The 26640-nt window shown below is 48.4% G+C and overlaps 1 protein-coding gene across 1 annotated transcript in view; it reads right to left on the bottom strand.

Annotated features, from left to right (window-relative positions):
* The window catches only part of PTPN21 (protein tyrosine phosphatase non-receptor type 21), a 48828-nt gene extending 22598 nt beyond the window's left edge, over positions 1-26230 (bottom strand). The window contains exons 1-6 of the mRNA XM_040975197.1: positions 26023-26230; positions 8615-8784; positions 3533-3630; positions 2787-2854; positions 2036-2106; positions 334-421 (exon numbers count right to left, since the gene is read on the bottom strand). Coding sequence (XP_040831131.1) covers positions 334-421; positions 2036-2106; positions 2787-2854; positions 3533-3630; positions 8615-8784; positions 26023-26202 — 675 coding nt within the window. The 5' untranslated portion in view covers positions 26203-26230. The remainder of the gene's footprint in view (positions 1-333; positions 422-2035; positions 2107-2786; positions 2855-3532; positions 3631-8614; positions 8785-26022) is intronic.
* Between the last annotated feature and the right edge of the window lie 410 nt (positions 26231-26640).

Genomic DNA, 26640 nt, shown 5'->3' with positions numbered 1-26640 from the left:
AGGCAGCCGCACCCCGTGGAACACCCCGGAGCACAGGCACTCAAGCTAAGACCAGGAGGAGACCATTATTAGCACGTCAGAACCCGGTGCAACCAGTGTCACATGGGCAGCCCAGTCCAGAGCGGAGTGTGACGTGTGGGGTGCACTACTGCACGTGAACACCTGTTCCGAAGCATGGACTGCCAAGGCTGTGGGTGACGAGCACCTCGGCTTTTGAGCCTGCAGGCTCACACGTGTCTCCAGCTGCCGCACACCACGGCAGTCTCCAGTGTCCTGGCTGTTCTCTGGCCAGCTGCCGAGTCGGACCTCGGCGAGCCCTGGCGCCATGCTCACCTTGGCCGGGTAGCTCTCTTCGCCGTAGCCGTCCATCGTCTCCACTTCCTGCATGTAGAGCATCTCAGCGTCGGGAGCGGCGAGGCCCCTGCAACCCAAGACACATTTACTGACGCTGCTCACAAAACCAATTACTATTACTCTTTGTTAAACTAAGAGCTTTTCTTAAGGACACATCCACTTGCCATAAGACACTGCAAGTATCTCATAATTCTGAGTATCTGTGATTCTTATTATTATTATTCTAATATTTACCAAAAGCCAACCACAGGCTATGTAGGCAGGGTTCTGAATGAGAGCAAATTACATAAAGTTTATGCTTTAGGCAGCCTATGGAGCAGATGGAACAAGAAAAGCTAGGATCTTTCTAATCTACTGAGTCATTGCTTATCGCCCTGAGAGGTGTGGCAGTAAACCCCCAATGCCAAGCACAGGAATAAAGAGTGGAAGATCCTTTTGGACCAGGTGAGTCACAAATGGGCGGGCAGTGTGCGTGACGCACAGGTGACTGAGCGCACTGCACTAACTTTAAGGAAATGGATGGTAAATGAAAGAACAGATGAAAGTGACAGAAATCAGGACAGCATGTGGCTGAAGAGCTCAATTGGGCCAGACAAAAAAAAAAAAAAAAAAAAAGAGCATGGTTCTCCTGGCCGGCAGACAGGTAAGGGAGGCCTTTCATGGCAGCGTAAGAAGCGCAGGCTGGAGGAAAATGAGAGGCGTCTGGCGCATCTGGGAAGAAGGGGAGACGTGGAGGAGGGGAGGGGCATTTCAGGATGATGAATCCTTGCCAGTCGTCCCAGGACCACAGCGGGAGGGCAGGGGCATCACGATCGGGCCCCGTGGCCAGCGCTGTGGGCACAGCAGGGAAAGCGGCCGCCTCCGATGCAGCATCCACTACGGTTCCCAGTTCCCCGTTCACTCCACTTCCGATCCAGCTCCATGGTAACGTGCTGGGAGAAGCGGTGGAGGATGGGCCAGAGGCTGCACCCCGCACCCCTGTGGGCACCCCAGAGGAAGCTCTGGGCATGGTCTCAGCTCTCGCTGCCATCTGGGAAGTGAAGCAGCAAATGAGAGAGTTCTCTCCCTCTCTCCCTCTCTGACTTTCAAATAAATAAACCTTTAAAAAAAAATGCCCACACCTATGACAAGTGGAAACACTAAGTTTTGTGTGTTTGTGCTTGGTTTTTCCCTCTCAAGCCGCAGAAAGATTACTTGTCTTAAAGATTACACATAGAAGGATCCAATGACATATACATTTCCTGCAACCCTTCCAACAGTGTCTATCAGCACACAGTGGGCGGACGGGGGGCACTAAACACCACAGCTCCTCAGGGGACAGCTATGTGGCTTCATGGGAAATAACCCTGCACCGGACCTATCCCAACAGAAAACCACCCACGCCCCACGCTAACCTGCTACAGGCCTCAAAATGCACGCTGAAGAACTGACAGCTTTCAGAGCGGCTGCCGTCAACACTCCCCAGCCCCCTGCCTAGAAGGGCGTGCGAGTTACCCTACGGCTGAGCGCTCACCTGGAGCAGCACTGGGTGCAGGGCGGGCACTGCCCCTAAACGCTGGTGACTTGTAATACATACTAGCCACCGCAGGAAAGGACCAGGCTTGCCCGCTGTCACTGCACACGTCACACTTTGACAGGTGTGACCTCTGCCTCCCTCCCCTGTCTGCTTTCTTAATGTTACCTGTATTTCTGATGTAGTAGGGCCACTTTCTGGGTTGCTTCTTCCAGGACTTTCGCATCTTGCAGCCATGCCTGAAGAAAACACGGCGGCAGTAACTGTGTGAGACAGCTGACCTGCATCGCCACCCAGCAGTCACCCTGGACCCCCTTCCCAGGCAGGCACAGCGAGCACTGGAACTATCTGCAGGGGATTTAGCTCACGCAAGCCACGGTGAGCTTTCCAAGGAACCAAGGAAGCAGCTTCTGCTCAGGGGTCAACACTCCTGTCCTGAGAAGCATTCGGAAGGACTGAAGCCAGCTCCACCACCACCTCTCACGCATGGCCCGCAGACGCAGATGCGGCCCCTCCTGCAGAAGGTACTGGCTCCTTCATTATCTGCTTTTAAAATGGCTGCTGTGAGGTCAAGTTCATTCCACCAAAACTACGTGAGGCTTCAAGCCTTCAGGTGCAAAGTCAAGCTTCAGCAAGGGCTCACAGACACCAAAAATGAACCTGTCTCTCCAGGCTCAATCAAAGCCAGGTGGGCTGGGCACAGGGCCAAGTCCACGGTACCTTCCACCCCTGTGCTGGGCATAGGGCCACATCCACGGGGTCTTTAACCCCCGTGCATTTGCAAGAATCCAGAAAAACACAGCACTCGCACCCAAGAGGCTATGACCCTGTCCAGCAAGTCCACCACAGGGAACGGACGTCAGGGCTTACCACGGGCACAGGAATAAACCATTTACAAAGAGGTTAAAAGGAGTCTTACCACCGGAAACAAGGCAAATTTCTGAAGGAAGTCCTGGGATTCATATTGATCAAAGTCACCAAAATCGGCTAGACAGAATGCAAAGATTCACATGTTAATGATACTTAACGTGCAGAGCCAAAAACAGGAACAATAAAATTCAATATTCAAATGCTTGTGATTCCAAAGTCAGTGCTGTATTACACCTATAAAGAGAGCACTGAAAATACCACTTGAAAATATTAATTAGGTGGCGTTGTGATCTTGACTTGCCAAAAAAAAAAAAATTTTACTTCCCATTAAATTAAAATCTGCAGGGCCAGAGTTGTGGCACAGCACATTAAACCAGCGTTTACCTTGAGCACATTCCCATATTGGAACGTGGGCTGCAGTCTCGGCTATTCCACTCCTAACACAGGATCCTGCTATCGAGCCCGGGGAAAACAGCGAAGCATGACCCAAATGGGCTTGGGCTTCTGAGCCCACAGGGGAGAGCTTGGCGCCCAGCTTCTGGCTGGCCCAGAAGAGGCTCTTGTGATCATCTGGGGAATGGATGAGCTAGATAAAAAAGCTCTGATGCGCTCTCTCTGTCAAATAAATAAATAGCTTTTCCCCTTTTTCCCCTGAAGGAAGCCCCTTAGTATTTCACTAACATATAAACATTACTAAAAAGGCACACAGCAAGTCAGCTAGTTGAAGAATTCTCGTCTCTGTTAACACACCTTTTAATCTGACAGAGCAATGTCATCATTAATTGCCCTATTTACCTTGAACAGCCAAGCCTGCCAGCTGAATAGCTTGTTCCAATGTACAAGGAATGTTTCCTTCCAAGATATCCTTCTTCAGCTGCAAATAATACTGATACCTATTTAATAAAAAAAAAGGCAATTTTACAAAGTCAATATTAATGTTACCCCTGAGACAATGCATTTTATCGCTTTTCAGTAGAGAAGCATAAAGCAGTCAGAGCCTTAACAGCACCCAGAGTTTCAAAGAAGGAAAACAATGATCTTGGCCGTATCTACACCTACACACAGCCTTTAATCAATTTAATGAGTCACTTATCCCTAACTGTAGTTATTTCCAAGCGAAAACCATCTGTAACATTACAACTGGTCATTTGTAGCATGCCTTCTAAGACAGGTCCTGCAATTTGTTCTTTTTGGTTGCGCAAATGAAGAATGGAGGGCTAGCCTTCACTATAAATATTCTCAGGCCCAACGATTAAGAAGGGGTTAGAAATAAAATACACACACACACACACACACACACACACACACACACACACACACACACACACAGAGAGAAGCGGGTTAGAATGCCTGCGCCCCACATCAGGGGATCTGGATTTGAGCCCTGCCTCTGGCTCCTCATTCCACTTCCTGCTCATGGGAACCAGGGAAGCCGTGTGGCCGTAACGGAGCCCTGCCACCTGCATGGGAGACCTGGACCGAGTTCCTGGCTTCAGCCCAAGCCTGGCTCAGCCCTCAGAGGCATTCAGGGGAATGAGCCAGGGCACAGGAGTTCTCTCTTGCTCTCCATCACAAATAAATAACAAAACTCCAGGGACAATGCTATTGCTAGGCTTTGCTGCTCTGTTTGGTTTCTACCTAGCACCGGAAAGTAAAACCAAAAGAAAACATTTGCTCCTGGTATTTCAGATCATATTTGTATTAAGAAATTTTTTTATAAGTACCAAAAAGAAAAGCTGCAGTCAAGAGTCAAGACACTTTCTTAGTATTCTATAATGTGTTTATTTTTCTGTTTACCCTCTATATTTTTACCACACTCAGCTCTGGTTATTAGCCAAGCTTCAGATCTCCAACTTAATATTCTGCATGAACTTGGGCAAGTTATCATCTATGGATCTCAATTTTATTACCAGTGAGATGAGGGGACCATGACCCCCTTCATGGAGCTGAGAAGTATTAAATGATGGATGAAAAGCTCTAGACTAGCACAAGACCAGACACCTGGCAGGTACTTAAACAGCAGCACTAACTATCAGCAACCTTGGACTTGAAACCATCAAGCAGTGGTGGATCGTGTCTCCATTCTGATACAGCTCAGAAGTAAAGATTTATCACTTCCTTTTGATTTATTTGCTCAGCAAACAAGGGCCTTCGCTGTGTTGCACATTGTTGGGGCCAGTGACCTTCGTGGGAATCCATGATGCCATCCCGAGTCCAGCAGGTCCTCCAGCTGGGCTGTCAGGGAAGCACGGCCCTGCTTAAGTCCAGAAGCACCTTCTCTTGACTCATGTCACACACATCCTGGCTTACGACACCTTCCTCTGTTGAAGTTAGTTTTCAAGTCTCTGTTCTTGCTACCAAAGAATCTGACCAAAACACCACCATGCACCAAGGTGGGGCACGACTGAAGGCTGACTTTGCTTAGTCCACCTGCAGGATCCCTGAATCTCCCTCAGTCAGGAAACAGAGTACGGCTCGGAGACCCTGACCAAGAGCAAAGCTGCAATTTTCCATAATATAGCTCCTTTTCAAAGCCGAGCTGGAGGAGGCAAGATGTAAGAAATCTATACATTAAATGTACTGTCCACAGACTCCCGTCTACGTGTTCGAGACTCTTTCCTGAAATCCAATCAAAACACAGAATGCAACTTGCCTGGAAGAAATAGTTTAACCTTGTACCAACATTTTTATTTTGTCTTAAATAAACTGCTATGAGAGTGGATTTTTCCATATTCTAATTCATCCCTTTCTAAATCAATGTCCTGGCTATAAAACTGTACCTGAAGATTCTCTCTTTAAGCGACATATCACAAAATTCGCCAAGGTTACAAGAACGCTTCCCTACACCACATAAGGCTGGGGCTCAAAATGCTTCTTCTGTTTCAACTACGTGGAGCTCACAGCTAATATCCACGAGCCGGTTCTAATCCCGGCGGCCCCGCTTCCCATCCAGCTCCCTGCCTGTGGCCCCGGAAAGCAGTCGAGGACGGGAAAGCCTTGGGACTCTGCACCTGCGTGGGAGACCTGGAAGAGGATCTGGGCTCAGCTCCAGCCGTTGCAGCTGCTTGCGGAGTGAGTCATCGGACGGAAGATCTTTCTCTCTCTCCTCCTCTCTATATATATCTGACTTTGCAATAAAAAGAATAAATCTCTTTTTAAAAAATAAAAATAATAATAACATGACTGACTTTATAATTATTAAAAGAGAGAGAGAGACCAAAATCTTGTGGGCTGGCATTAAGGCCTAATTTTGATTAAAAAAAAACACACACACTGATGAAACCACTGCAAAACTGTTCTTCTACACCCTCCTGCCTCCTTGGAAACCACTGTCACCAGGCCATCAGCTGGCCCTTCTCCGGGCCATGGCAACCCAGGGAGCAGAACGTCTGGGAAAAGGGGCAGGTGCCCTTGGACACTCTCAGAGCGTCATGTGAGTCCCACGTGACTGACTCCTTGAAGTCTGTGCTGTGCAGCCAGATCAATCTAACTTCACCAGGTTCTCTTCAATAAGCAGTCCTAGCATCTGACTCTAACAGGCCTAGGGTTCCTCCATCTTTCCTAGAGTTAATACCATGTGTAGGTCTGGATGACGCATGCGCTGTGACACAAGCATCCTTTCACTGGCATATAATCTCACCATCTGATACGTCTTCCATGATCTTTGTAAAATACAGGGTTGATCAAGCCTGTCGTCTTTTTTTTTAAAGATTTATTTTATTTTTATTGCAAAGTCAGATATACAGAAAGGAGGAGGAGAGAAAGAGAGGAAGATCTCCCGACCGATGATTCACTCCCCAAGTGACCGCAACGGCCCGTGCTGTGCCGATCCGAAGCCAGGAGCCAGGAACTTCCTCCAGGTCTCTCATGTGAATACAAGGTCCCAAGGCTTTGGGCCGTCCTCAACTGCCCTCCAGGCCACAGGCAGGGAGCTGGATGGGAAGTGGAGCTTCTGGGATTAGATACGGTGCCCATATGGGATCCCAGCGCGTTCAAGGCAAAGACTTTAGCCGCTAGCCACTAGGCTACCACACTGGGCCCCAATCCTGTCATCTTAAAATCTAAAAATGAATCATGACTTTATAACTAAGAATAACCAATGTTTTAAAAGCTCTCTAGGTAATATCTGAAATATTGTGAGAACACCGTCTGCACTATGCCCCTGCTTTACACAAGCTATTTACTCTAGAAAATTCCTTCTGAATTCTATCAAAAAGTCAACTTCTTTACTTTCCCTCTCAGGCTCTTCGCGCCCCAACCCTAGGAATTCAGAGATTTAATTAAAGTATTTATTATCACAAGATACTGTAATTACTGATTTACATGAAGGATGAGGAACTCCCCAAGGGTAAGAGAGAGCAGCCTTGGTTGCATATTCATCAACAACAGCAACAAATGCACTTAGATCCTATCATATCTTCAGTAAATGTTTAAGTGAGTTAAATTGACCAGTTCATGTTTTTCTTCCTGCCTTCTATTTCTCTTGTCAATATTTAGATCTCAGACCTGCTGTGTAATCAGTTCATTTTATCCCTACCACCTGATCCTTGCTTCTTTGGCTTTCCATCCCACAGGTAACTGGCAGATTAAAAAAACAAAAAACCCCCTCACTGCATCCAGCACAGGGCTGTACCAGGTCCTCAGGATCTGCAGGGCACAAGGCTGGTGAATTAAGAAAAACAACACTAATGAAACCACGGGTTTGAAACTGAGGAAAAGGGCAGGTATTTGGCGCCCTCCTTGCAATGCAAGTCAGGATGGGGTGCCTGGACTCGATCCTGCTGCTGCTGGACACTCTGGAGGTACAGGGGATGGCTCGGCTTTCTGGGTCCCTGCCACATACCCTGGGGGCCTAGATCCAGTTCTGGCCTACTGGTTTTTGCCTGTCCGTGTGTCGGCTGTTGCAGGCAACTTAGGAATTGAAGCCACAGATGAAAACCCTGTCTGCCTTTCAGATGAAGAGATAATAAGAAAAAATTTGTAAACAAAATCTGGGACAAAGATAAACACACAAATAACCATAAAAACAACTGCCTCCTTAATTCAAGCAGAAGTGAACTCCAGGGCCGTGGGGAGAAAGCAAAGCGCATTCCAGTCTGAGAAGACAAGAAGCTTGAAGGACGAGTCAGACGGAAACACACAGCAGGCAAAGACCAGAACACGAAGACCAGCAGGAATGCAGTGTGCCCGACACACTGGCAGTGGTACGGTCTGATCCCAACAACGCAACCCAGAGTTTGGAAAGTAAGGTAGCAGCAGATTTTGGAGAACTTAGAAAAGTAGGTACAAGAATTGAAACTGTATTTCATTGTTTTGTTTTTATTTTCTTCAGGAAAAGAGGAAGGGAACATTAATCTCTTTTCCAGCCCTTCCTGTCATCTTTGCTCTCTGCTTGTGGTCCTTCTCCAGGGCCTCAGCAGGCTGAAATGTTCTCTTTGTCTGCTGTCCGCCCACAGCTTCCTCACCCAGCTCCCTCCAGAAAAGATGGTCATGGGAAGTTACAGATCTCAAGAACCTCGGCACATGACCGCAAAGAATGAACACACATTCTATGACTAGTTGTTTTGAATCCCCACTCTCATTAAAACCTAACAGGGAATCCAACACTGTAGCGTTAAAGGTGACGCACCCGCGCACCTATAAGAGTGCAGGGACAGGGCAGGGAACCGTCCTTCCCTTGAATTGTGCCTTTATGCCCAGTGAAGTCATAGCTCACCCAACATGCAGTAGAACTCCCTGACATGCCACATACCAGCCCGCCCTGCAACGCAGCGGCTGACGAGGCCCGCAGCCAGGCATCTCCAGGCTGCAACCTTAGCTGCGCTTTCTCAGCCTCACTAGGGCATGCCCCACAGACAGCGGCGTGCGGCTCCTCACCTAGTCGTCTCCTGCTGCAGCTGCGAGACGGAAGGCACGTAAAACAGCACTCCGAAGTACACGGTGGGTTCCAGGGCGCATTTATCCAGCTGCTTCTTCAGAGGCTTCTCCAAATCCACCCAGCGGCGCTGATTTTGCTTGTTGTAGTACCAGAGGCTGAAGTAAGTGACCTGGAAAGACAGGGACGGCACTGACGCGGGTGGCAAGGACAAATGGATTGCGGGGGCCTTCAACTGCACCAGCCCACGACCCGGGACCAGGAGACCGCAGCCTCCCCGCGCCTCCATCTCAAAAAGGGACAGTAAGGAAAACGGGAAGGACACAATAAAAAGGCAAGACACATCCAGAAACAGAGGTAAGAGTCAGCCGTCACACATGCCAATCCATTCTTGAGATCTGTACAATAAAATGCATTCACAATCTAGACGTGCAACCTAGTAGGCACTGCAAAACGTTATATACACACATTCACAACAAAAATACTAAAATATAGATTTTATATAAACATATAAAAAATATATACATATACATATGCTTAGTTTTTCAATCACCAAAATGTTGAATGTATCATAGTATTTTAAAATAAACTTAAGTCAGGTTCTTCAGAATTATGCCTAAATAGTGCTACTCCAACTTGCACCACTCTCGAATCGGGTTCTTACTGCATTTTGGGGCCAGCATTGTGGCGTACTCAATGAGCCCCAACCTGCAACACCAGCAGCATCCTGAGCCACACCTCAAGTCATAGCTGCTCCTTTCCCAATCCAGGTCCCCACGAAGGCACCTGGGAGAGCAGCTGGTGAAGGCCTATGCGTCCCTGCACCCACACGGAAGAGCCAGGCAGAGTTCCAGGCCCCTGGACACTTTTCTGGAGTAATTCAGGAAGAAAGCCCAATGAGGTGGCCTAGTGACTAAAGTCCTCGTCTTGAACGCGCCTGGATTCCATAAGGGTCCTGGTTCTAATCCCGGAAGCTCCACTTCCCATCCAGCTCCCTGCCTGTGGCCTGGGAAAGCAGTCCAGGACGGCCCAAAGCCTTGCGATCCTGCACCTGCGTGGGAGACCTGGAAGAGGCTCCTGGATCCTGGCTTCAGATTGGATCAGTTAAAGTCTTTGTAGCCACCTTGGGAGTGAATCAGCAGATGGAAGATCTTCCTTTCTGTCTCTACTCCTCTCTGCATATCTGACTTTCCAATAAAAAAAATAAATTAAATAATACAAGAAGGTGCCAATCCCATTAAAGCCATGGGTTTTACAAAAGTTTTGGACCCTTCAGATTAATCTGTACTCTTGTATGGAGCCCTGCGTCATCCTATGGCTCTTAAGCCTTGGCAAGAGTGAGGAAGGTTTTACTTTAATAGAAAGTGATATTACTGTGGACAGCATTGTATTGCAGCTAGGTAAGCCACTGCCTCCAGCGCCAGCATCCCACACGGGTGCGGACTGGAGTTCCGGAGTTCCACTTCTGATCCAGCTCGCTCCTAGTGTGCCTGGGAAGGCAGCAAAAATCGAGCAGGTGCTTGGGCCGCTGCACCCACGTGGCAGACTGATGAAGCCTCTGGCTTCATTTCCAACCATTGTAGACATTTGGGGAGTGGACTAGTGAAAGCCACATCTTTTCTCCTTCTCTAAAGCAGACTTTCAAATACATATTTTTTTTGAAATTATTTCATTTAAATATTATAAGCTCTAGTAGTACAAATGCAATCACAAGACTTCTTTGCCCAAAACTTCACTACAAATTTAAAACAGTTACATAATGTTCCAAATTAAATGTTCCTCTTAACTTTTATATGCAGAATAAATTCTGAATTCATGTACAGAATGGGAGTTCTCTCAAATACACGAACACACATACACACTTGTGAGAAAGCTACACCTAGTGTAGTAACATAAGTAGCACTCACATGTTTTTAAGCAATGTCAAGATATTAGTCCTTAGCTCTCACCTGTTTTGTAATGAAAGTATTAAAGTAAATCTGTTAGCCCTGGGCCTAGCAACATGAAACAGTATTAATGCACTTCAAAGGTAAAATGAGGCCCTGTATGGTAGCCTAGCAGCTAAAGTTCTTGCCTTCTATGTGCCAGGATCCCATATGGGCACTGGTTCTAATCTAAGACCGAGTGAGGTCTTCACCCACTAACGCACGCCTGAAGTGTCTGCACGGCCAGGGGCTGGACCAGGCGGGTGGAAGCCAAGAGCTTGGGTCTCACAGGGCTGGCAAGAATCCAAGAATTTGGGTTACCTGGGGCTTTCCCAGATGCCAGAGAGCTGGACACAAAATACAGCAGCTGGGACTCAAACTGAAACCTCTATGGTGTCCCTCTATGGGCTCCTGGTGTCCCAGGAGGCGGCTTACCTCTGCTCCACAGCCTTGACCCGCATGCTAGCTTTTAATGACATTTGCAGCGCATGCTTCCCGGTAGTTCTCATTATCAAACGTCCCAATCGTTCCTGGCACGGGAGTGTATCTCGGAGTGGTTTCTCTTTCTCCCTCCGCAGCTTTGCCCTCTGGTGACCACAGCAAGCTTTGACCTCTAGGAAACTCCCTGCAACAGTACCCACGGGAGAGTCCCCGCCATCAGGGCATCTCCGTCAAAGTGTTTCACTTCAGATATCCTGCCTTCTCCTTTTCTATTTTGTTCTGGTTAAGCACATAAGAATGAAGTGATTCCATGATTTATTCGTAGTTATTTAAAATCTTTCCCAATTCCCCCACTAAAATTGTACCAATGATTTTGCCTGCTGTGTTAGCTACAGTTAAAAAGAAATATTAAACATGAAGCTTGGCTTCTTCTCACACCATATGGTTGACTCCTTTTAATGGAAGTGGCACTGCCCCTGAGAACAAAGCAACTTGATCCTATCTGCTATTGACAGAAAAGGATGGTCTAGAATTTTGAGCTTGGGGAAGAAGGTACAATGCAAGACATCACAGGCGTAAGCAGAAAACAAGCCCTTCCCTGACCCAAGCATCTCTCACCGCATTAACATGTCTGTTTGGCTGCACTAATTTTTTTAAAGATTTGTTTGTTTTTATTGTAAAGTCAGATATATAGAGAGAGGAGGAGAGAGAGAGGAAGATCTTCTGTCCGATGATTCACTCCCCAAGTGAGCACAATGGCCGGTGCTATGCCGCTCCGAAGCCAGGAGCCAGGAACTCTTCCGGGTCCCCCACATGGGTGCAGGATCCCAAAGCTTTGGGCCGTCCTCGACTGCTTTCCCAGGCCACAAGCAGGGAGCTGGATGGGAAGCATGGCTGTCGGGATTAGAACTGGCACCCATATGGGATCCTGGCACATTCAAGGCAAGGACTTTAACCGCTAGGCCACACCACTAGGCCCCTGTACTATTTTTTAAAATCAACCAGAGAGACACACAAATTCATCCAAGACTTTTTTTTAAAGCCATGGGTGATTGGGTTTGATATGTTAATCCCCTAGATAATAGCAAATACAATTTCATCCTGAGGCCTCCCTAGCAAAAGGCAGCAGCCAGGAGACTGCATCGGGAAGGAGGAGAAGAGATGGCACTTATCGAGTCTGTCCTGGGCACAGATCACCTGTCAGGGGTCGTTACCAGGCATCAGCCTAACTCAAGCTCAGCGCTCACGTCCACACTGGGTCTGCCATCAATAATGCAGTATCCCGTCTGACAGCAGCAGCCACACCGCCGCAAAGCAGGCAGCGTTCTTTTATTTCCATTTCCTTGTCATCCATTTTCTTCCAGCCTGGATCAAATGATGGATTAACTATTTTACAGTCGGGGTGATAAAGCACAAACATGAAAGCACAAAATTCCATCACGTAAGTGAGCACTCAAGAAAATTACAAAAATATATCCTGGTCTTCCAATTGTACCGCAAGTTTATTCAACTGAGGCTCAACTAACTCCAAAATCCTTACATGGACACATGCCTATTGCTGGTAAAACCTTTGACTTTCAGATCACGAGTCAAATGATAAGCAAATTTCAGTGACTGAAGGTCCAGGGGATAGGACTGTGTCACAGAGGACTAAGCCACTGCTGGAGACGCCAGCATCCCAAATGAGCGTTCTGTATGAGAGCACCTGGTTTGAGTGGTGAGGACTACTCTGCTTCTGATCAGCTCCCTGCTAACACATCTGGGAAAGCTGGGTGAGATGAACCAAGTACACGGACCGCTGCCTTTAGCCTGGCCCAGCCCTGGCAGTTGTGGCATTCGGGGAGGGAACCAGTAGACTCAAGAACCCTCTGTGTTGGTGTCTCTGACTTCCAAATTAAATGAAAATAAACTGGGCCCTGCATGGTGGCTCACCTTGCAAATGCCAGGATCTATGTGGGTGCCAATTTGTGTCCTAGCTGCTCTACTTCCCGTCCAGCTCCCTGCTTGTGGCCTGGGAAAGCAGTCAAGGACGGCCCAAAGCCTTGGGACCCTACACCCTTGTAGGAGACCCAGAAGTTGTTCCTGGCTCTGATCATTGCGGTCACTTCGGGGAATGAACCGGCAGATGGAAGATCTTTCTGTCTCTTCTCTCTGTAAATTTGCCTTTCCAATAAAAATAAATAAATCTTTAAAGAAAAAAAAGAGAGAAAAACCTAAATGATAAATGAATATCAAAAGAAAGGGTCCAGTGCGGTGGCCTAGTGACTAAAGTCCTCGTCTTGAACGCACTGGGATCCTATATGGACGCCGGTTCTAATCCCGGAAGCTCCACTTCCCATCCAGCTCCCTGCTTGTGGCCTGGGAAATCAGTCAAGAATGGCCCAAAGCCTTGGGACCCTACACCCGCGTGGGAGACCTGGAAGAGGTTCCTGGCTCCTGGCTTCGGAGCAGTGAAGCACCAGCCATTGCAGTCACTTGGGGAGTGAATCATCAGACAGATCTTCCTCTCTGTCTCTCCTCCTCTCTATATATTTCTGACTTTACAATAAAAATAAATAAATCTTAAAAAAAATCAAAAGAAAAAAGAGAAACCAAAATGAATGTTGGATATAATACATTGCTACAAGGAATCTAGCCCAGGTCATTTATATTGCCTAAGAAATATTATCCAACATGTTCTCCACTCCCTTTAAAAGGAGACAACAGCTCTACTGTTTGTAACCCGGCATTATGATGAAAGATGTGAGGATTATAAAAAGCAAGGAAATTATTTTTGTGGTTAAAATCTTATCAGATACACAAAGGACCTGCTGTACACAGGGCGGGGGAGGAGGCCGTTGACACTGCACTCCAGCAGCACCCAGCAATGTACACACGCATTCCACAGCGGAGCGCCTGGGCCCGCGTCCCAGCTCAGCCTCTGATTCCAGCTGCCAGCTGATGCAAACCACGCAGGCGGCAGGTGAAGGTTCAAATACTTGGATCCCGGCCACGCACGTCAGAGACCCAGAGTGAGTTCCAGGCTCCTGGCTTCAGTCTAGCCCACTCAGGCTGTTGTAAGAACTTAGGGAATGAGCTAGCAGATGGAATCTTTCCTTGTCACTACCTTTCAAACATAAATAAGAAATAAATGTAATTGGGTTTGCTTCATTAATCAAAGCGTATAAATCAACTTTTTGCTCCAGCTACATACAAGGTAGTTTTCCAGTTGTAACAGATACTTCTACCATGTACAATAACGCTTCAGGAAAATAGCAAAGCTGCTTCATTTTTAAATTACCGAACAGCTACTTTTTCCTTTTTACTAACATAAGGTTCCATTTAATAAGGGCTACACTCACAGTCTGAAAGGGTTTTTAAAGGATGTTCCTCACTGAGGATCAAAGCATAGCATGTGCTCAAGTCACTAAGCAAAGGTGGATAATTCCCAAAAACAAGTTCAACTTGTTTTGAGGACTAAGTAACACTACATCAGTTATATTTCATTCTTGTAAATGTTATTCAGAAATATGTAAGAAAGGGTTGGTGGTGTGGTACAGCCAACAATTGGCCTTATATGTATGTGTTATCAGGGTAACAAATTACACTATATTATCCTGTATCTAATTAATATGCATTCTGGGACTGTAATAAAAGAAAAACAAAGGGTTAAATGATAGACTCATGAACTGTTGCCAAGAAACCCAAATGGAACAACCTTTGATGACTGCCCGACGTCCTTGCCTGTAACTCAGAGGCTAGGCTGGATCAATCACCACAGTGGGGTGACCAGCTGCACCAGGCGAGAGCACACCAGTAATGGCAGCAAGTCCTGCCAAAGCAGTCCCTGGGTCCACTTTCTGGCTTGGATGAAAATTCGGACTTTGTGAGCGGGAACGGTGGACTGTGCTTTGGGAAACCTCTCAGCAGGGAATCCTGCTGGCCTATAGTGCCTCGACTGGACAAACCAGCTCTGCCAGGGGGCAGGCACGCCAGGCTTCCTGCCACACAGCTCTGCCCTGAAGCTCCTGGAGCATCCTCCTCCACGGTGTCCTGCTGTCATCACGATGGCTCACAGTCCTTCCTGCTGTGTCTGCTGTGACTTCAAAGGTGTGTGGGAAAGCTTGGCCCTGGTCTCTGTGAACCAATGTGGGAGCAGAGCCTGTGGCTACACAGCCCCTCTGCCATCCCAAGGGCAGATCTAAGGATTGCCGGTCAGTCTCAGGCTAGGATCGGAAGGCGCACAAATGAGGGCAGAAGATGCAGGGGGGGCTGGAAGGTTGAGGAAAAAAGAGGGGAAAGAACAGGACCCCCTGCTTCCTTCTGGCCAACCCACCTTCTCAGATCAAGACAGGAGGTGCACAAGGTAGGAGCGGACAGTGGATAGAAGATAGAGATGAGGGAACAGAAAATGGGAGGGAAGGAGGGCAAGCGTTGTATTGTAGCAGGTTATGTTGCTGGTAATCCAGTATCTCATTCTGGATCACCAGTTCAAGTCCTGGTTGCTCCACTTTGGATCCCTGTAACTGCATGGGAAAGCAGTGCAAGACGCCCCGCAACTACCTGGGGCCCTGTCACCCGTGTGGGAGGCCAGGATGGCATTCCTGGCTCTTGGCTTTAGCATGGCCCATTTCTGATGGAGGGAGATTTATCTTTTCTGCCTCTTATTACCAGAGTTTTAGAATGCCTTACACAGTATAGTATTTATTTCATGCTTTTTAAGACTTTACTTATTTATTCGAAAGGTACAATGACACAGAGAAAAACCCACGACATGACATATTTTTCCATTTGCTGGCTCACTCACCACAGCCAGCTCAGGGCCAGGCTGAAGCCGGGAGCCAGGCTCTCCATCTGGCTTTCCCAGGTAGGCGTCAGGGCCTCAAGCATTTGGGCCAGCTTCCATGCCTTTCAGGGTGCATTCACAGGAGGCTGGATCAGACGCAAAGCAGTCAGGACTCAAACTAGCCCTGATGGAGCTTATAATCAGAGACTTACATAGAGAGGGAAAGATCTTCCATCCATTGGCTCACTGCCCAAATGGCCAGAGCTGAGCCACCCTGAAGCCAGGAGCTTTTATAATCAGAGACTTAACCTACCACACCACAACACCAGACCTTACATTTTCTTTTTGTTTTTTAAGATTAATTTATTTTTATTGGAAAGGCAGATTTACAGAGAGAAGGAGAGACCTCAAAGAGAGAGAGAGAGAGATCTTCCATCCACTGGTTCACTCCCCAAGGGTCCCAATGGCCAGAGCTGAGCCGATCCAAAGCCAGGAGCCAGGAGCCAGGAGCCTCCTCCTCTGGGTCTCCCAAGCCTTTAGGGCCATCCTTGACTGGTTTCCCAGGCCACAAACAGCGGGGCTGATAGGAACTGGAGCAGCCGGAACAGGAACTGGCACCCATACAGGGTGTTGGTGCTTGGACGCAGAGAATTAGCCAACTGAGCCATTGGCCAAGACCTCTACATTTTCTTTAACAGAGAAAGTCTACTTAGTATTTCTTCATGAAGAGGGTTTCTGCTTAGTTGGTTGGATGCTGGTGGTAGTCGAAATGGTAATTTTTTCCTTTTTTTTTTTTCATTTCAAAAAAGAGAAAAGGAATACGTACTTGCAATTTTTCTTTTAGAAAAAAAAAATAATTATAACAGTCAGATAGAAATGAGCAAGCCCAGGAACTGGAAGACCTGAATTCTAGCTGGGGGCCATGAGCAGCTCTGGCCAGGCCCTGGTTGCACCAGAGCAGGCCAGGTCTGCCTTTTCACAGGCGAGGCAGACATTATACAAACAATGACACAACAATCCTAGCTACATCTGGCAGGATTCAACCTGCTTCTCCTTCTGTTACTATAATGTCTAAGTTTAAGTGTTCTTTCCTTAGGTCCCCACTCAAACATACATCTGACTTCAGATGTGCCAGCTGTAAGAGCAAGTCAGACTCTAAATACTTTCCGTGAGGTTGGCATTTAACACAGCGCTAAAATATTTGCTTAGAACTCCGGGGTAGGCATGCGGGTGTCAGAGTCCCCAGTCGGTTTCCGATTTCAGCTTCCTGCTAAATGTGCACCTTGGGGAGCAGCAGGTGACGGCTCATGAAGATGGGTCCCTGCCACTTGCAGGCCAGGCCCAGACCGCATTCCAGGATCTGTTTCCGCCTGGCCAGGCTCAGGTATTGCATGCATTTGAGGAGTGAACACCAGATAGAAAGTCGGTCTCTCTCTCCCTCTCTCTCTTCCTCCCTCCCTCTCTACCCCTTTCTCCCTGAACTTCAAATAAAAATAATTTTTAAAAAAATGTGAGGACAGTACCATGGCTCAGCAGGCTAATCCTCCACCTTCAATGCCAGCATCCCATGTGGGCACCAGCTCATGTCCCAGCTGCTCTACTTTCCCATCTGGCTCACTGCATATGGCCTAGGAAAGCAGCAGAGAATGGCCCAAGTCCTTGGGACCCTGTACCCGTGTGGGAGACCTGGAAGAGGCTCCTGGCTTCAGAGTGGCTCAGCTCTGGCCATTTGGGCAGTAAACCAATGAATGGAAGATCTTTCCCGCTCTGCATTTCCTTCTTTCTGTAAATCTGCCTTTCTAATAAAAACATAAATCAACCTTAAAAAAGAAGAATATCTTTATACTAACAAACCTGTTTCCAGTGAATCTGTATTCTTTGGGCACTGCCCATCACACACTGACTCCATCAGGGCTGGTGAGATGGCCCTTGAAATCTGCTCCACTCAGGGTCAAACCAAACAACTGTAGAAAGCATCTGTTTCAATGTCCAGTACAGGGTCAGTAACCCCAAAGTAACTGTTCTCCTGAGCACATCCCAAACCACAATGTATATGAAAGCAAACCAAGCAAACAGCAGCAGCAACCTAGGGCAGTGGAGCTGGCTCTCTTGCGACCCACGGGTAGTGCCCAGGCACTGGATTTGGCATCAACAGTGTCTGCGGCCTCCAAAACCCCACTTAGCCAGCTGCAGTTGAACTTGACAGTGCAAGCAAGGTTCAATCTGCTGAAATTGGCAGTGGACATCAAGATTACTTTGTCAACGTTCGAGACATCCACTGCATCATGACCGAGCCAAGCTGTTTTTAGATGCATAAAGAGAAATGAGCTTCTACCACTCAGCATGTGACTGCCTGCATGTTTTCCTGGCCTGCTCAGTTAAAGTTGACTCAAAATAACACAATTACACTGTCCTATTTATAAACCCAAACACATCTTTTAGGGATCTCCTCAGAGTGATTTACTACCCAAAGTGGCACACATTCAAGAGAGAAGGGACGTTTCCACCTCATGTTGCAAATGGTCATCCCGGACTGGGGAGATGCACACGTTCTTCTAGGGAAATTATTACTGGAAGCAAAAATTTCAATTGTGCCTGGTCATTTGCCAGACAATCTTTTCCAAGACAGAAGAAATCTAAATGGCATTGGTTTTTGAACAAATCGCTCAGAAAACCAAATGGGCAGGGTGGGGAAGCAGTTAAGAGACCTGCCCACATCCCATAACTGCATTCCTCTGATCTTCCCCCCAACCACTGAATACAGCTGTGGCTAACACAGACCCCAGCAGGCAGTGCAAATGGCTTGAATGTTTCCTACGAGCCATGTAGGACATGGGGCCTGAGTGCCCAGCTCCTGGCTTCAAGCCTGCCCCAGTCTTGACCACTGTGGGCACCTGGAGAGTCAGAGTAAGTGTTCTCTGACTCTGACTGCTCAAGTTCAAAAAGGAGAAAAAGGGGGTGGGGTGTTCCTTAAGTCAAAGCTTAGGTCTGCTAGAGAAAAATTTCAATCTTGACTCATGGCCTTTCTAGCTTAAAGATCCAGAGCCTATCCGTTGAACTGCTCATATCCTCAATTTCTTCATTTTCAAATGGAAAAGACAATGCTTAACTCACAGTGCTGACCGGAAGAGACCAAGCAAGGTTAGTGTCCAGCCCAGTTATGCTCATTCACCCAACTGAGAGCTTCCTGCATTGTAAGGGATGGAATTTGAAACCATACCCCAAGGACCAGGGCGGAAATGTAAAGCGCCCCCAAAACAACATCAGTTCCCCCACATTCACAATGTGAGCAAATCCAGGCTTATCTCCTCATGGCTGTGGGACTACTCTACAATGGCCAACTGATGGAAAAGAAGTTAAGGGCACCTCGTGTCTGAGTAGACCCAGTGCTGAATCAGCCCTTAAACTTGTTAGGCATTGGGAAGTGATGGCATAGCAAGCTAATCCTGTGTGGCACTGGCACCCCGAAGGGGTGTCGGTTCAGCTTCCCACTAATGTACCCTGAAAAGGCCTTGGACCCCTATACCCATGTGGGAGACCTGGAAGAAGCTCTTAGCTCCCAGGTTTCGAGCAGGCCAGCTCTGGCCATTGCAACCACCTAGGAAGTGAAGCAGCAATGGAAGATATTCTCTCTCTCTCTCTGATTCTAAAGTAAAAAAATTTTTAAGCAATTCACTTGAGAGCCAGCACAATGGCTCAACTGGTTAATCCTCCACCTCTAAGCACAGCATCGCTATATACATGGCAGTTCCTGACCCAGCTACTACACTTCCCATCCAGCTCCCTGCCTGTAGCCTGGGAAAGCAGTGGAGGAGGGCAACCAAGTGGGGGACCCAGAGGAAACTTCTGGCTTTGGATCAGCTCAGTTGTGGCCGTTGCAGTCATTTGGAGAGTGAACCAACAAATGGAAGATCTTTCTCTCTGTTCTGCTTTCTGCATTTACATGTGCCTCCAATATGAAAGAAAGAAAAGAAAAGAAAAGAAAAGAAAAGAAAAGAAAAGAAAAGAAAAGAAAAGAAAAGAAAAGAAAAGAAAAGAAGAAAGAAAGCTCATTATAAATAAAGCTATTTCCTTTCTGTGTTCAAATTCTGTAATGACATGTTTAAATGTTCAATACCTCTGTTTGTTATATGTAAATCCCATACTTATGTACACAGCTAACTTTTTGTAAGATTTGTTTATTTTTATTGGAAAGGCAGATTTACAGAAAGGAGAAACAAAGAAAAAGAATTTCCATCCGCTGGTTCACTCACTCCCCAAAAACCAAAACAAGGAAAGCCCTCGAGTATTGATAGAAGGCTTTGAACTTGGAAAGGGCTTCCTCACGCCATAACCCCAACTGAAAATACTGAAAGAATTCCTTGTCCCTACCTCAGTCTTAGCTGTCTGAGGGCCTAACTCCTGATACTAACTCAACTCCAAAGGTGCAGGAGCTCACAGGTGTGAGCCTGTTCCCTCACACGCAGTTCGACTATTTTTAGAGTCCAAGTGAAAAACAGCTTGTACAGAAGGAAATGCATACGAAATTCTTGAGGTCTACTCAGATAACAGTCAAGATAAGGTCAGTGGATATTTGAAATACCTAAGACACTAATTTAAAATAAAACACGCGGTTGGCCAGGATGGCTAGTGTTATACGGCTGATTCCTCTATTCCAACACACCCCCTTGCCTAACAGCAACAAACAGAGCCCACGTCCTCCAAGGCTCTGAGAGCAGAATTGCAGGAGAGTCCAAACTGTCCGCTAAAGCAACTTCCTGGGCACGGAAATCCTCGCAGGGAACCGAGTAATTCCTTCAGTGTCAGAAGAAGCTTCAAATTGAAGAAGAAACTGGGATCAAAGGGGAAAGGCACTTTCACACCTGTTTTCACAGCCTTAAAAAAGGCAGTGGAGAGGGCCCAGCAGCGTGGCCTAGCGGCTAAAGTCCTCACCTTGAACGCGCCAGGATCCCATATGGGCGCCGGTTCTAGTCCCGGCAACTCCACTTCCCATCCAACTCCCTGCCTGTGGCCTGGGAAAGCAGTCGAGGACAGCCCAAGACTTTGGGACCCTGCACCCATGTGGGAGACCCGGAAGAGTTCCTGGCTCCTAGCTTCAGATCGGCATAGCATCAGCCATTGCACTCACTTGGGGAGTGAATCATTGGACACAAGATCTTCCTCTCTGTCTCTCCTCCTCTCTATATATCTGACTTTCCAATAAATAAATAAATCTTAAAAAAAAAAAAAAGGCAGGGGGGAAGGGTCAATATTGTGGCATAGCAGGTAAAGCTGTTGCCTACAGTTCCAACATCCCGCATGCATACAGGTTTGAGGCCCACCTGCTCCACCTGCCATTCAGTTCCCTGCTAATGGCCCGGGAAAGCAGCGGAAGATGGCCCAAGTACCTGGGCCCCTGCCACCACACACAGAAGAGACCCAGGTGGTGTTTCTGGTTCCTGGCTTTGGCCTGGCGCAGCCCGGGGAGTTATGGCCATTTCGGAAGTGAATCAGCGAATGAGAAATCTTTTTCTCAGTAACTTTGCTTTCAAATAAATAAATATTTCAAAAACAATGAAGTGACTAAAATATAACATTAAACAAAGATTCCTGTAAAAGATAAACCCCAAACAAAAAAAATTTAGAATCTTTTTTTCTTTTTAAGATTTATTTTATTTTTATTGGAAAGGCAGATATACAGAGAGGAAAAGAGAAAGGCGAGGTCTTTCATCCAATGATTCACTCCCCAGGCAGCTGCATCGGCTGGAGCTGAGCCAATCCAAAGCCAGGAGCCTCTTCCGGGTCTCCCACATGGGTGCAGGAACCCAAGACTTTGGGCTGTCCTCGACTGCTTTCCCACAAGCAGGGAGCTGGATGGGAAGCGGAGTGGCCGGGATTAGAATCAGCACCCATATGGGATCCCAGCACATTCGAGGCAAGGACTTTAACCGCTACACTATCGCGCGAGGCCCAAAAAGTAGAACCTTAAATCAAAATATCATAAACCTCTTTCTAGTTCCTAGGTATCAGATTGAACCTAATGAGTAAAAACAAAAACTCTGTGGCTTACTTTTTCTAAAATTATAATTTTTAAAAAAAGATTTATATTGGAAAGGCAGGGTTACAGACAGGAAGAAGGAAAGATAGAAAGATCTTTTTCCCACTGATTCGCCCCTCTAATAGCTGCAATGACTGGAGCTGGGCCAGACCAGGGGTTCCACACAGGTCTCCCATACGGATGCAGCGTCCCAAGCACTGGGCCATCCTCCACTGCTTTCCCAGGAACACTCGCACAGAGTTAGATCTGAAGTGGAGCAGCCAGAACTCAAACTAGAACCCATATGAGATTCGGCTCTCACCGAGGGCAGTTGCTTAACCAACTCTGCCATAGCGCCAGGTTCCTCCGCCCCCAACTTCTTCCGCCCCCTCCACCTAAGTCTGCTTTTTGAGGACAACGGCAATGACATTCAACAATTCAGTTTTTTGGGTGGCATTGAAACACCAGTTCAAATGTGACCAATTACGATGACATGCTAACATTGTCACAGCTGAGTAGGTATCAGAAGTGTGTAACTCCAGCGCCCACTAAGCTTAACACTCAGTAAACAGCAAGCATTTTTCTCAGGGAAATGGAAGAAGCAATGAGATTTACAAAAGAACAGAATTCATCCCAAGAGAAACTAACCTGTCACCACAGCATGGGCACAGCAGTCCCAAAAGTCACAAAGACGGACACCTCTGCCACGCAGGGCTGCCCACTAGCCTGGGTAGATGCCAAGTCCTGAGGTCACCAGGAGGGTGCATTCTCTCCCACAGAGCCCAGGGAAGCACTGCCCCCCACCGGACAGTGGGGGCCGGAGAAGGGACATTCCAAGACCCCAAGCAATCAGTCAGGTCCTGGAGGGGGCACAGAACTCCTTCTGCAAAATCTCTCTCTCCCAGGGCCACACCTCACCAAGTCACTTCTGGCCTGCTCGGGGTTCCCAGGTGGCCAGCCTGCGTGCCCAGGCGCTCAGGGCCTGGCCAGCGAGTAAACATACGGCTCATGGTGATGACTAAACGTGCCTCCTGGGTTCACACATCCTCCTCCAAGAGCTTGAATGACTCAGGATTTTCCTCTAGCAACGTAGGACTTCAAACTTGACCGTGACTGCTAAACTCTAGATTCCAGGTACCATGGGATGATACTGGCTGAGGCAGGTTGGCCACACCCAGCTGACACCTTCTTGTCTCACCATCTCCTTCAAACCTTCAGGTTTTCAAAATCAGAACGTTTTCTAGTCGCCCTGACATTCTTTACCGACACCTGCCGCCTCTCTTGAAAAGACTGTTGCGCTCAGAGGGAAAAACAGGCAGAGAATTTCAACAGCTCCAGGAGGCCTTGGCTGTGATGAACTGTAACATTTGCCTGCAGGAATGATTTGCTTTCCTATTTTTAATGTGAGTTTCTGTATTTTAAATAAGGAATTTAGAAAAAAAAATTAGCACACTAAGTTAACTAAATTAAATATGAATCTTTTTGCCTTTGATTTCTTAATTTAGCCCTAAAAAAGCTGAACCTGGTATAGCATGACAATGATAGTGTGCAGTCCACGTGGCTGCCACCCACACAATAAGGCAAGCAAAGACCTCCCCTGCTGAGTTCCACTGGGACATCAGCACAGCCTCTGAGACGACTCCACCTGCTACAGGAACTCCAAGCTCGCTTCATGAGAGCAGAGTGCAGGAGGGCATCACAGGGCCATTGCTTGGTGCGAATCACACACATGCGGTACACACACCAACCAGGAACAGGTGCCACCCCACTAGGATTATTTCTGAACAGTCACTTGGTTAAGATTAGGCCTGGCACTGGAGCCATCTGTTTACACACGACAGAGTGGTTTGAGAACTTTCAAACAAGTATGCCAAACACTCTAAGCAACACTGTTGTTAAGTTGGAAATTGTGGCACAGCCTCTCCGGAGCAGCCCCTGACCAGGTGCCCCTGCCCGCTCCCTCACAAAGCTTTCCGTCCTTCTGTTAAACAGCAGCCTTTTGGTTCTCAGAGAAGATGAAGCTTAGGACAGAATGTTTGAGTTCAAGTCTTGGCTCTGCTCCCAATGCCAGCTTTGTGCTACTGCGTGCCCTGGGAGGCAGCAGCTGATGGCTCAAGCAGGTGAGCCCTGACCCCCAAACGGAGACTCACACTGAATTCTCAATTTCCGGCTTCAGCTCCAGCTACTGCTCTCTCTCTCTCTCTTTTTTAAAGATTTATTTATTTTTTTATTATAAAGTCAGATATACAGAAAGGAGATATAGAGAGGAAGATCTTCCGTCCAATGATTCACTCCCCAAGTGAGTGCAATGGCTGGTGCTATGCCACTCCGAAGCCAGGAGCCAGGAACTTCTTTCTGGCTGTCCCACATGGGTGCAGGGTCCCAAGGCTTTGGGCCATCCTCGACTGCTTTCCCAGGCCACAAGCAGGGAACTGGACGGGAAGTGGAGCTGCTGGGATTAGAACCAGCACGTATATGGGATCCCAGTGTGTTCAAGGTGAGGACTTTAGCCGCTAGGCCACGCCGCCGGGCCCTCTCCTCCCTTCTGTATATCTGACTTTGCAGCAAAACTAAATAAAAAAAAAATTTTTTTTAAAGAAAGAAGGAAAACTAAATCAGGCTTATCAGACTCTCACAGCTGTATTTAGTTGCTTGTGGCTGACACATCAGTTCCCAAACTTGTAATGTGAGGGAGCAACCTCTCCAGACATGCTGACCAAGTTATGCTGGAAGGCCTGGTCCAACCTGCGTCCACCATGCACATTCCACGCCTGCCACTCTGCACAAAACCCACTCCAAAGTTGAAGGCAAAAGCCAAAACAGGGGGAAGGCAAGGTTCCGCCTCCTTCCTTTCCTGCCCTGGCTGAAGATGGCCAGCAGGGGGCTTCATAACCTCTTGCCTGAACTCCACCCCTGCCCTGCTCCCTCTGCCCCCAAATCTCCCAACTTGCCCCTCCCCCATCACCTCTGGCTTGCTGAGCATCTCCAAAGCTGCTCTGCTCTGCCTCCTTACCACGTGTCTACCCCCACCACATCCTGCACGCCTGGGGTATCCACCAGGTCGTCCCCCGCTAAGCCTCCCAAGCTTCCAAAAGCCACCCACTCCGCAGCCCCGGCCAGATCCACAGGACCCCAGTCACCCTGCAGCTCCTTATCACCCAACCATCCTCCAGAGTCCACACGTTTGTTGAAAAACAACCCAGGGTGAGCCCAGGTCCTTCAGAAAGCCCGGCACTGTGCAGCCCCTGCAACACCCTTCCACCCTCCCATCTCAGCTTCCAGCACACCCACTGCATCCCCCTTTGTGGGAAGGGTCCTTCCCAGACCACGATGGGCCCCCCTACACACACACACACACACACACACACACCCTGGCCTTCTTAGGGTCTGGGCCCTATGCCACTCTCCCTCGGCTGACCCTCCCTTGACCACCTCCCCTGTCACACTCTGTATCATCTCCATTGTCCTGTTATCAGAGAGCTCCAGGTACAGAGAACTAAACCCTGAGGTCTTCAATCAGGAGAAATGACAGGATTTTTTTTTTTTTTTTTGACAAAGGGCAAAGTTTATCTGCGCCTGGCTGTTTATGAACTACAGTATCCACACAAGGTTTTCCAGTCAGGGATAGACCATGGGAATGGAAGTGGAAAAACCAGTTTCCCTTCCTTTCACTTACCCCAGAACCAGGGAGGGTCCTCCAGAGAATGAAAGGCCTTCCTTCCTGGGCCCCACAAGCACAAGGCTTTCCGTGGCTAGCCAGGTGAGGATGCTACAACTTCCTACCGCTTAGATGAGAGCCTCTTGTGATAACCACAGCAGCCCAATTATTAACACTTGAGCGGCACCTGCACTTCAACCCCCACAGCCACTCCAAGAAGTGGGCGGTCCTGTTATGCCCAGGGCTCAGAGACAGCCTGCCACACCTGACCAAAGAATCAGTGGAGGAGACCCGACGTCCAAGGCAAGTAGGCACTCCCATATCCTGGCCAGGCCTGACCTGTGCAAGACAGACAGTCCACGCAAGACCCAACGGATGGACCCGGAAAATTCCAGACGATCCACTTGGGGATACAGATCTACAAGAATTCGGATAAGCCAACATGCACTCCGAGCACAGTCCGGACTGCATTTCAGAGGGACACACACATGTTCGAGGGCCTGCGGGCTCAGCTCAGACATGGCAGGTCGGGCATGCTGGGAGCCCCACAATGGATGAGCCTCAAGTGAAGACATCAGATCCGACCAGAAGGGCCTACAGCTTACCTCGCGCAACTCCAGCCTCTGGGCCACCGCCTCCAGGCTCTCCTGGCCGGTGCTCTCCACGGACAGCGTGAACTCCACGAACTCATTGTTAAGCAGCTGGATCCGGGCCACCAGGCAGCTCTTGCTGGACACCGTGTAGCGCCGGGTGCGTTTCAACTTGAGTCCAAACGGCAGCGGCATCTTCTCCCTTCCACAGCGTAGGCACGAGCAGGAAAACGCAGGCCACCAAAGCCGGCCGTGTAGCCACGCCGGGCTCCTCTTGGGGCCAGCCGGGCTGACCACACCAACGCTGCCCAGTCCCCGGCCGCTCACCCGGCCGCCGCTGCCGCCATTAACAAGCAACCGAGTCCCAGTGTCCCAAGGCCGAGGAATGGGGGCATCCGCGCCTGGGCTGAGGAGAGAGGAACGGGGGTCACAACCGAAGCTCTTGGTCTTCAGAACTCGGGATCCCACCCCTGGCTGAGCTCTCAGGGGATCAGGAAGGCAAAGGGGGCATTTATCCTGGGGGGCGAGGGTGGGGCGCCACGCCGGACTCCACCCCTCAGAGAAGCCAGGCTGAGCGAGGTCACAGCCGGCCCAGCATGTCCTCGGCTGGGTGGGCAGCTGGACGGTGGGAGA

This window comes from Ochotona curzoniae, unplaced genomic scaffold, assembly GCF_017591425.1.
Source record: "Ochotona curzoniae isolate NIBS_2020 unplaced genomic scaffold, NIBS_Ocur_1.0 contig_2688, whole genome shotgun sequence".
In the NCBI taxonomy this organism is placed as follows: domain Eukaryota; kingdom Metazoa; phylum Chordata; class Mammalia; order Lagomorpha; family Ochotonidae; genus Ochotona; species Ochotona curzoniae.
This window is presented reverse-complemented; position numbering and strand designations above follow the sequence as displayed.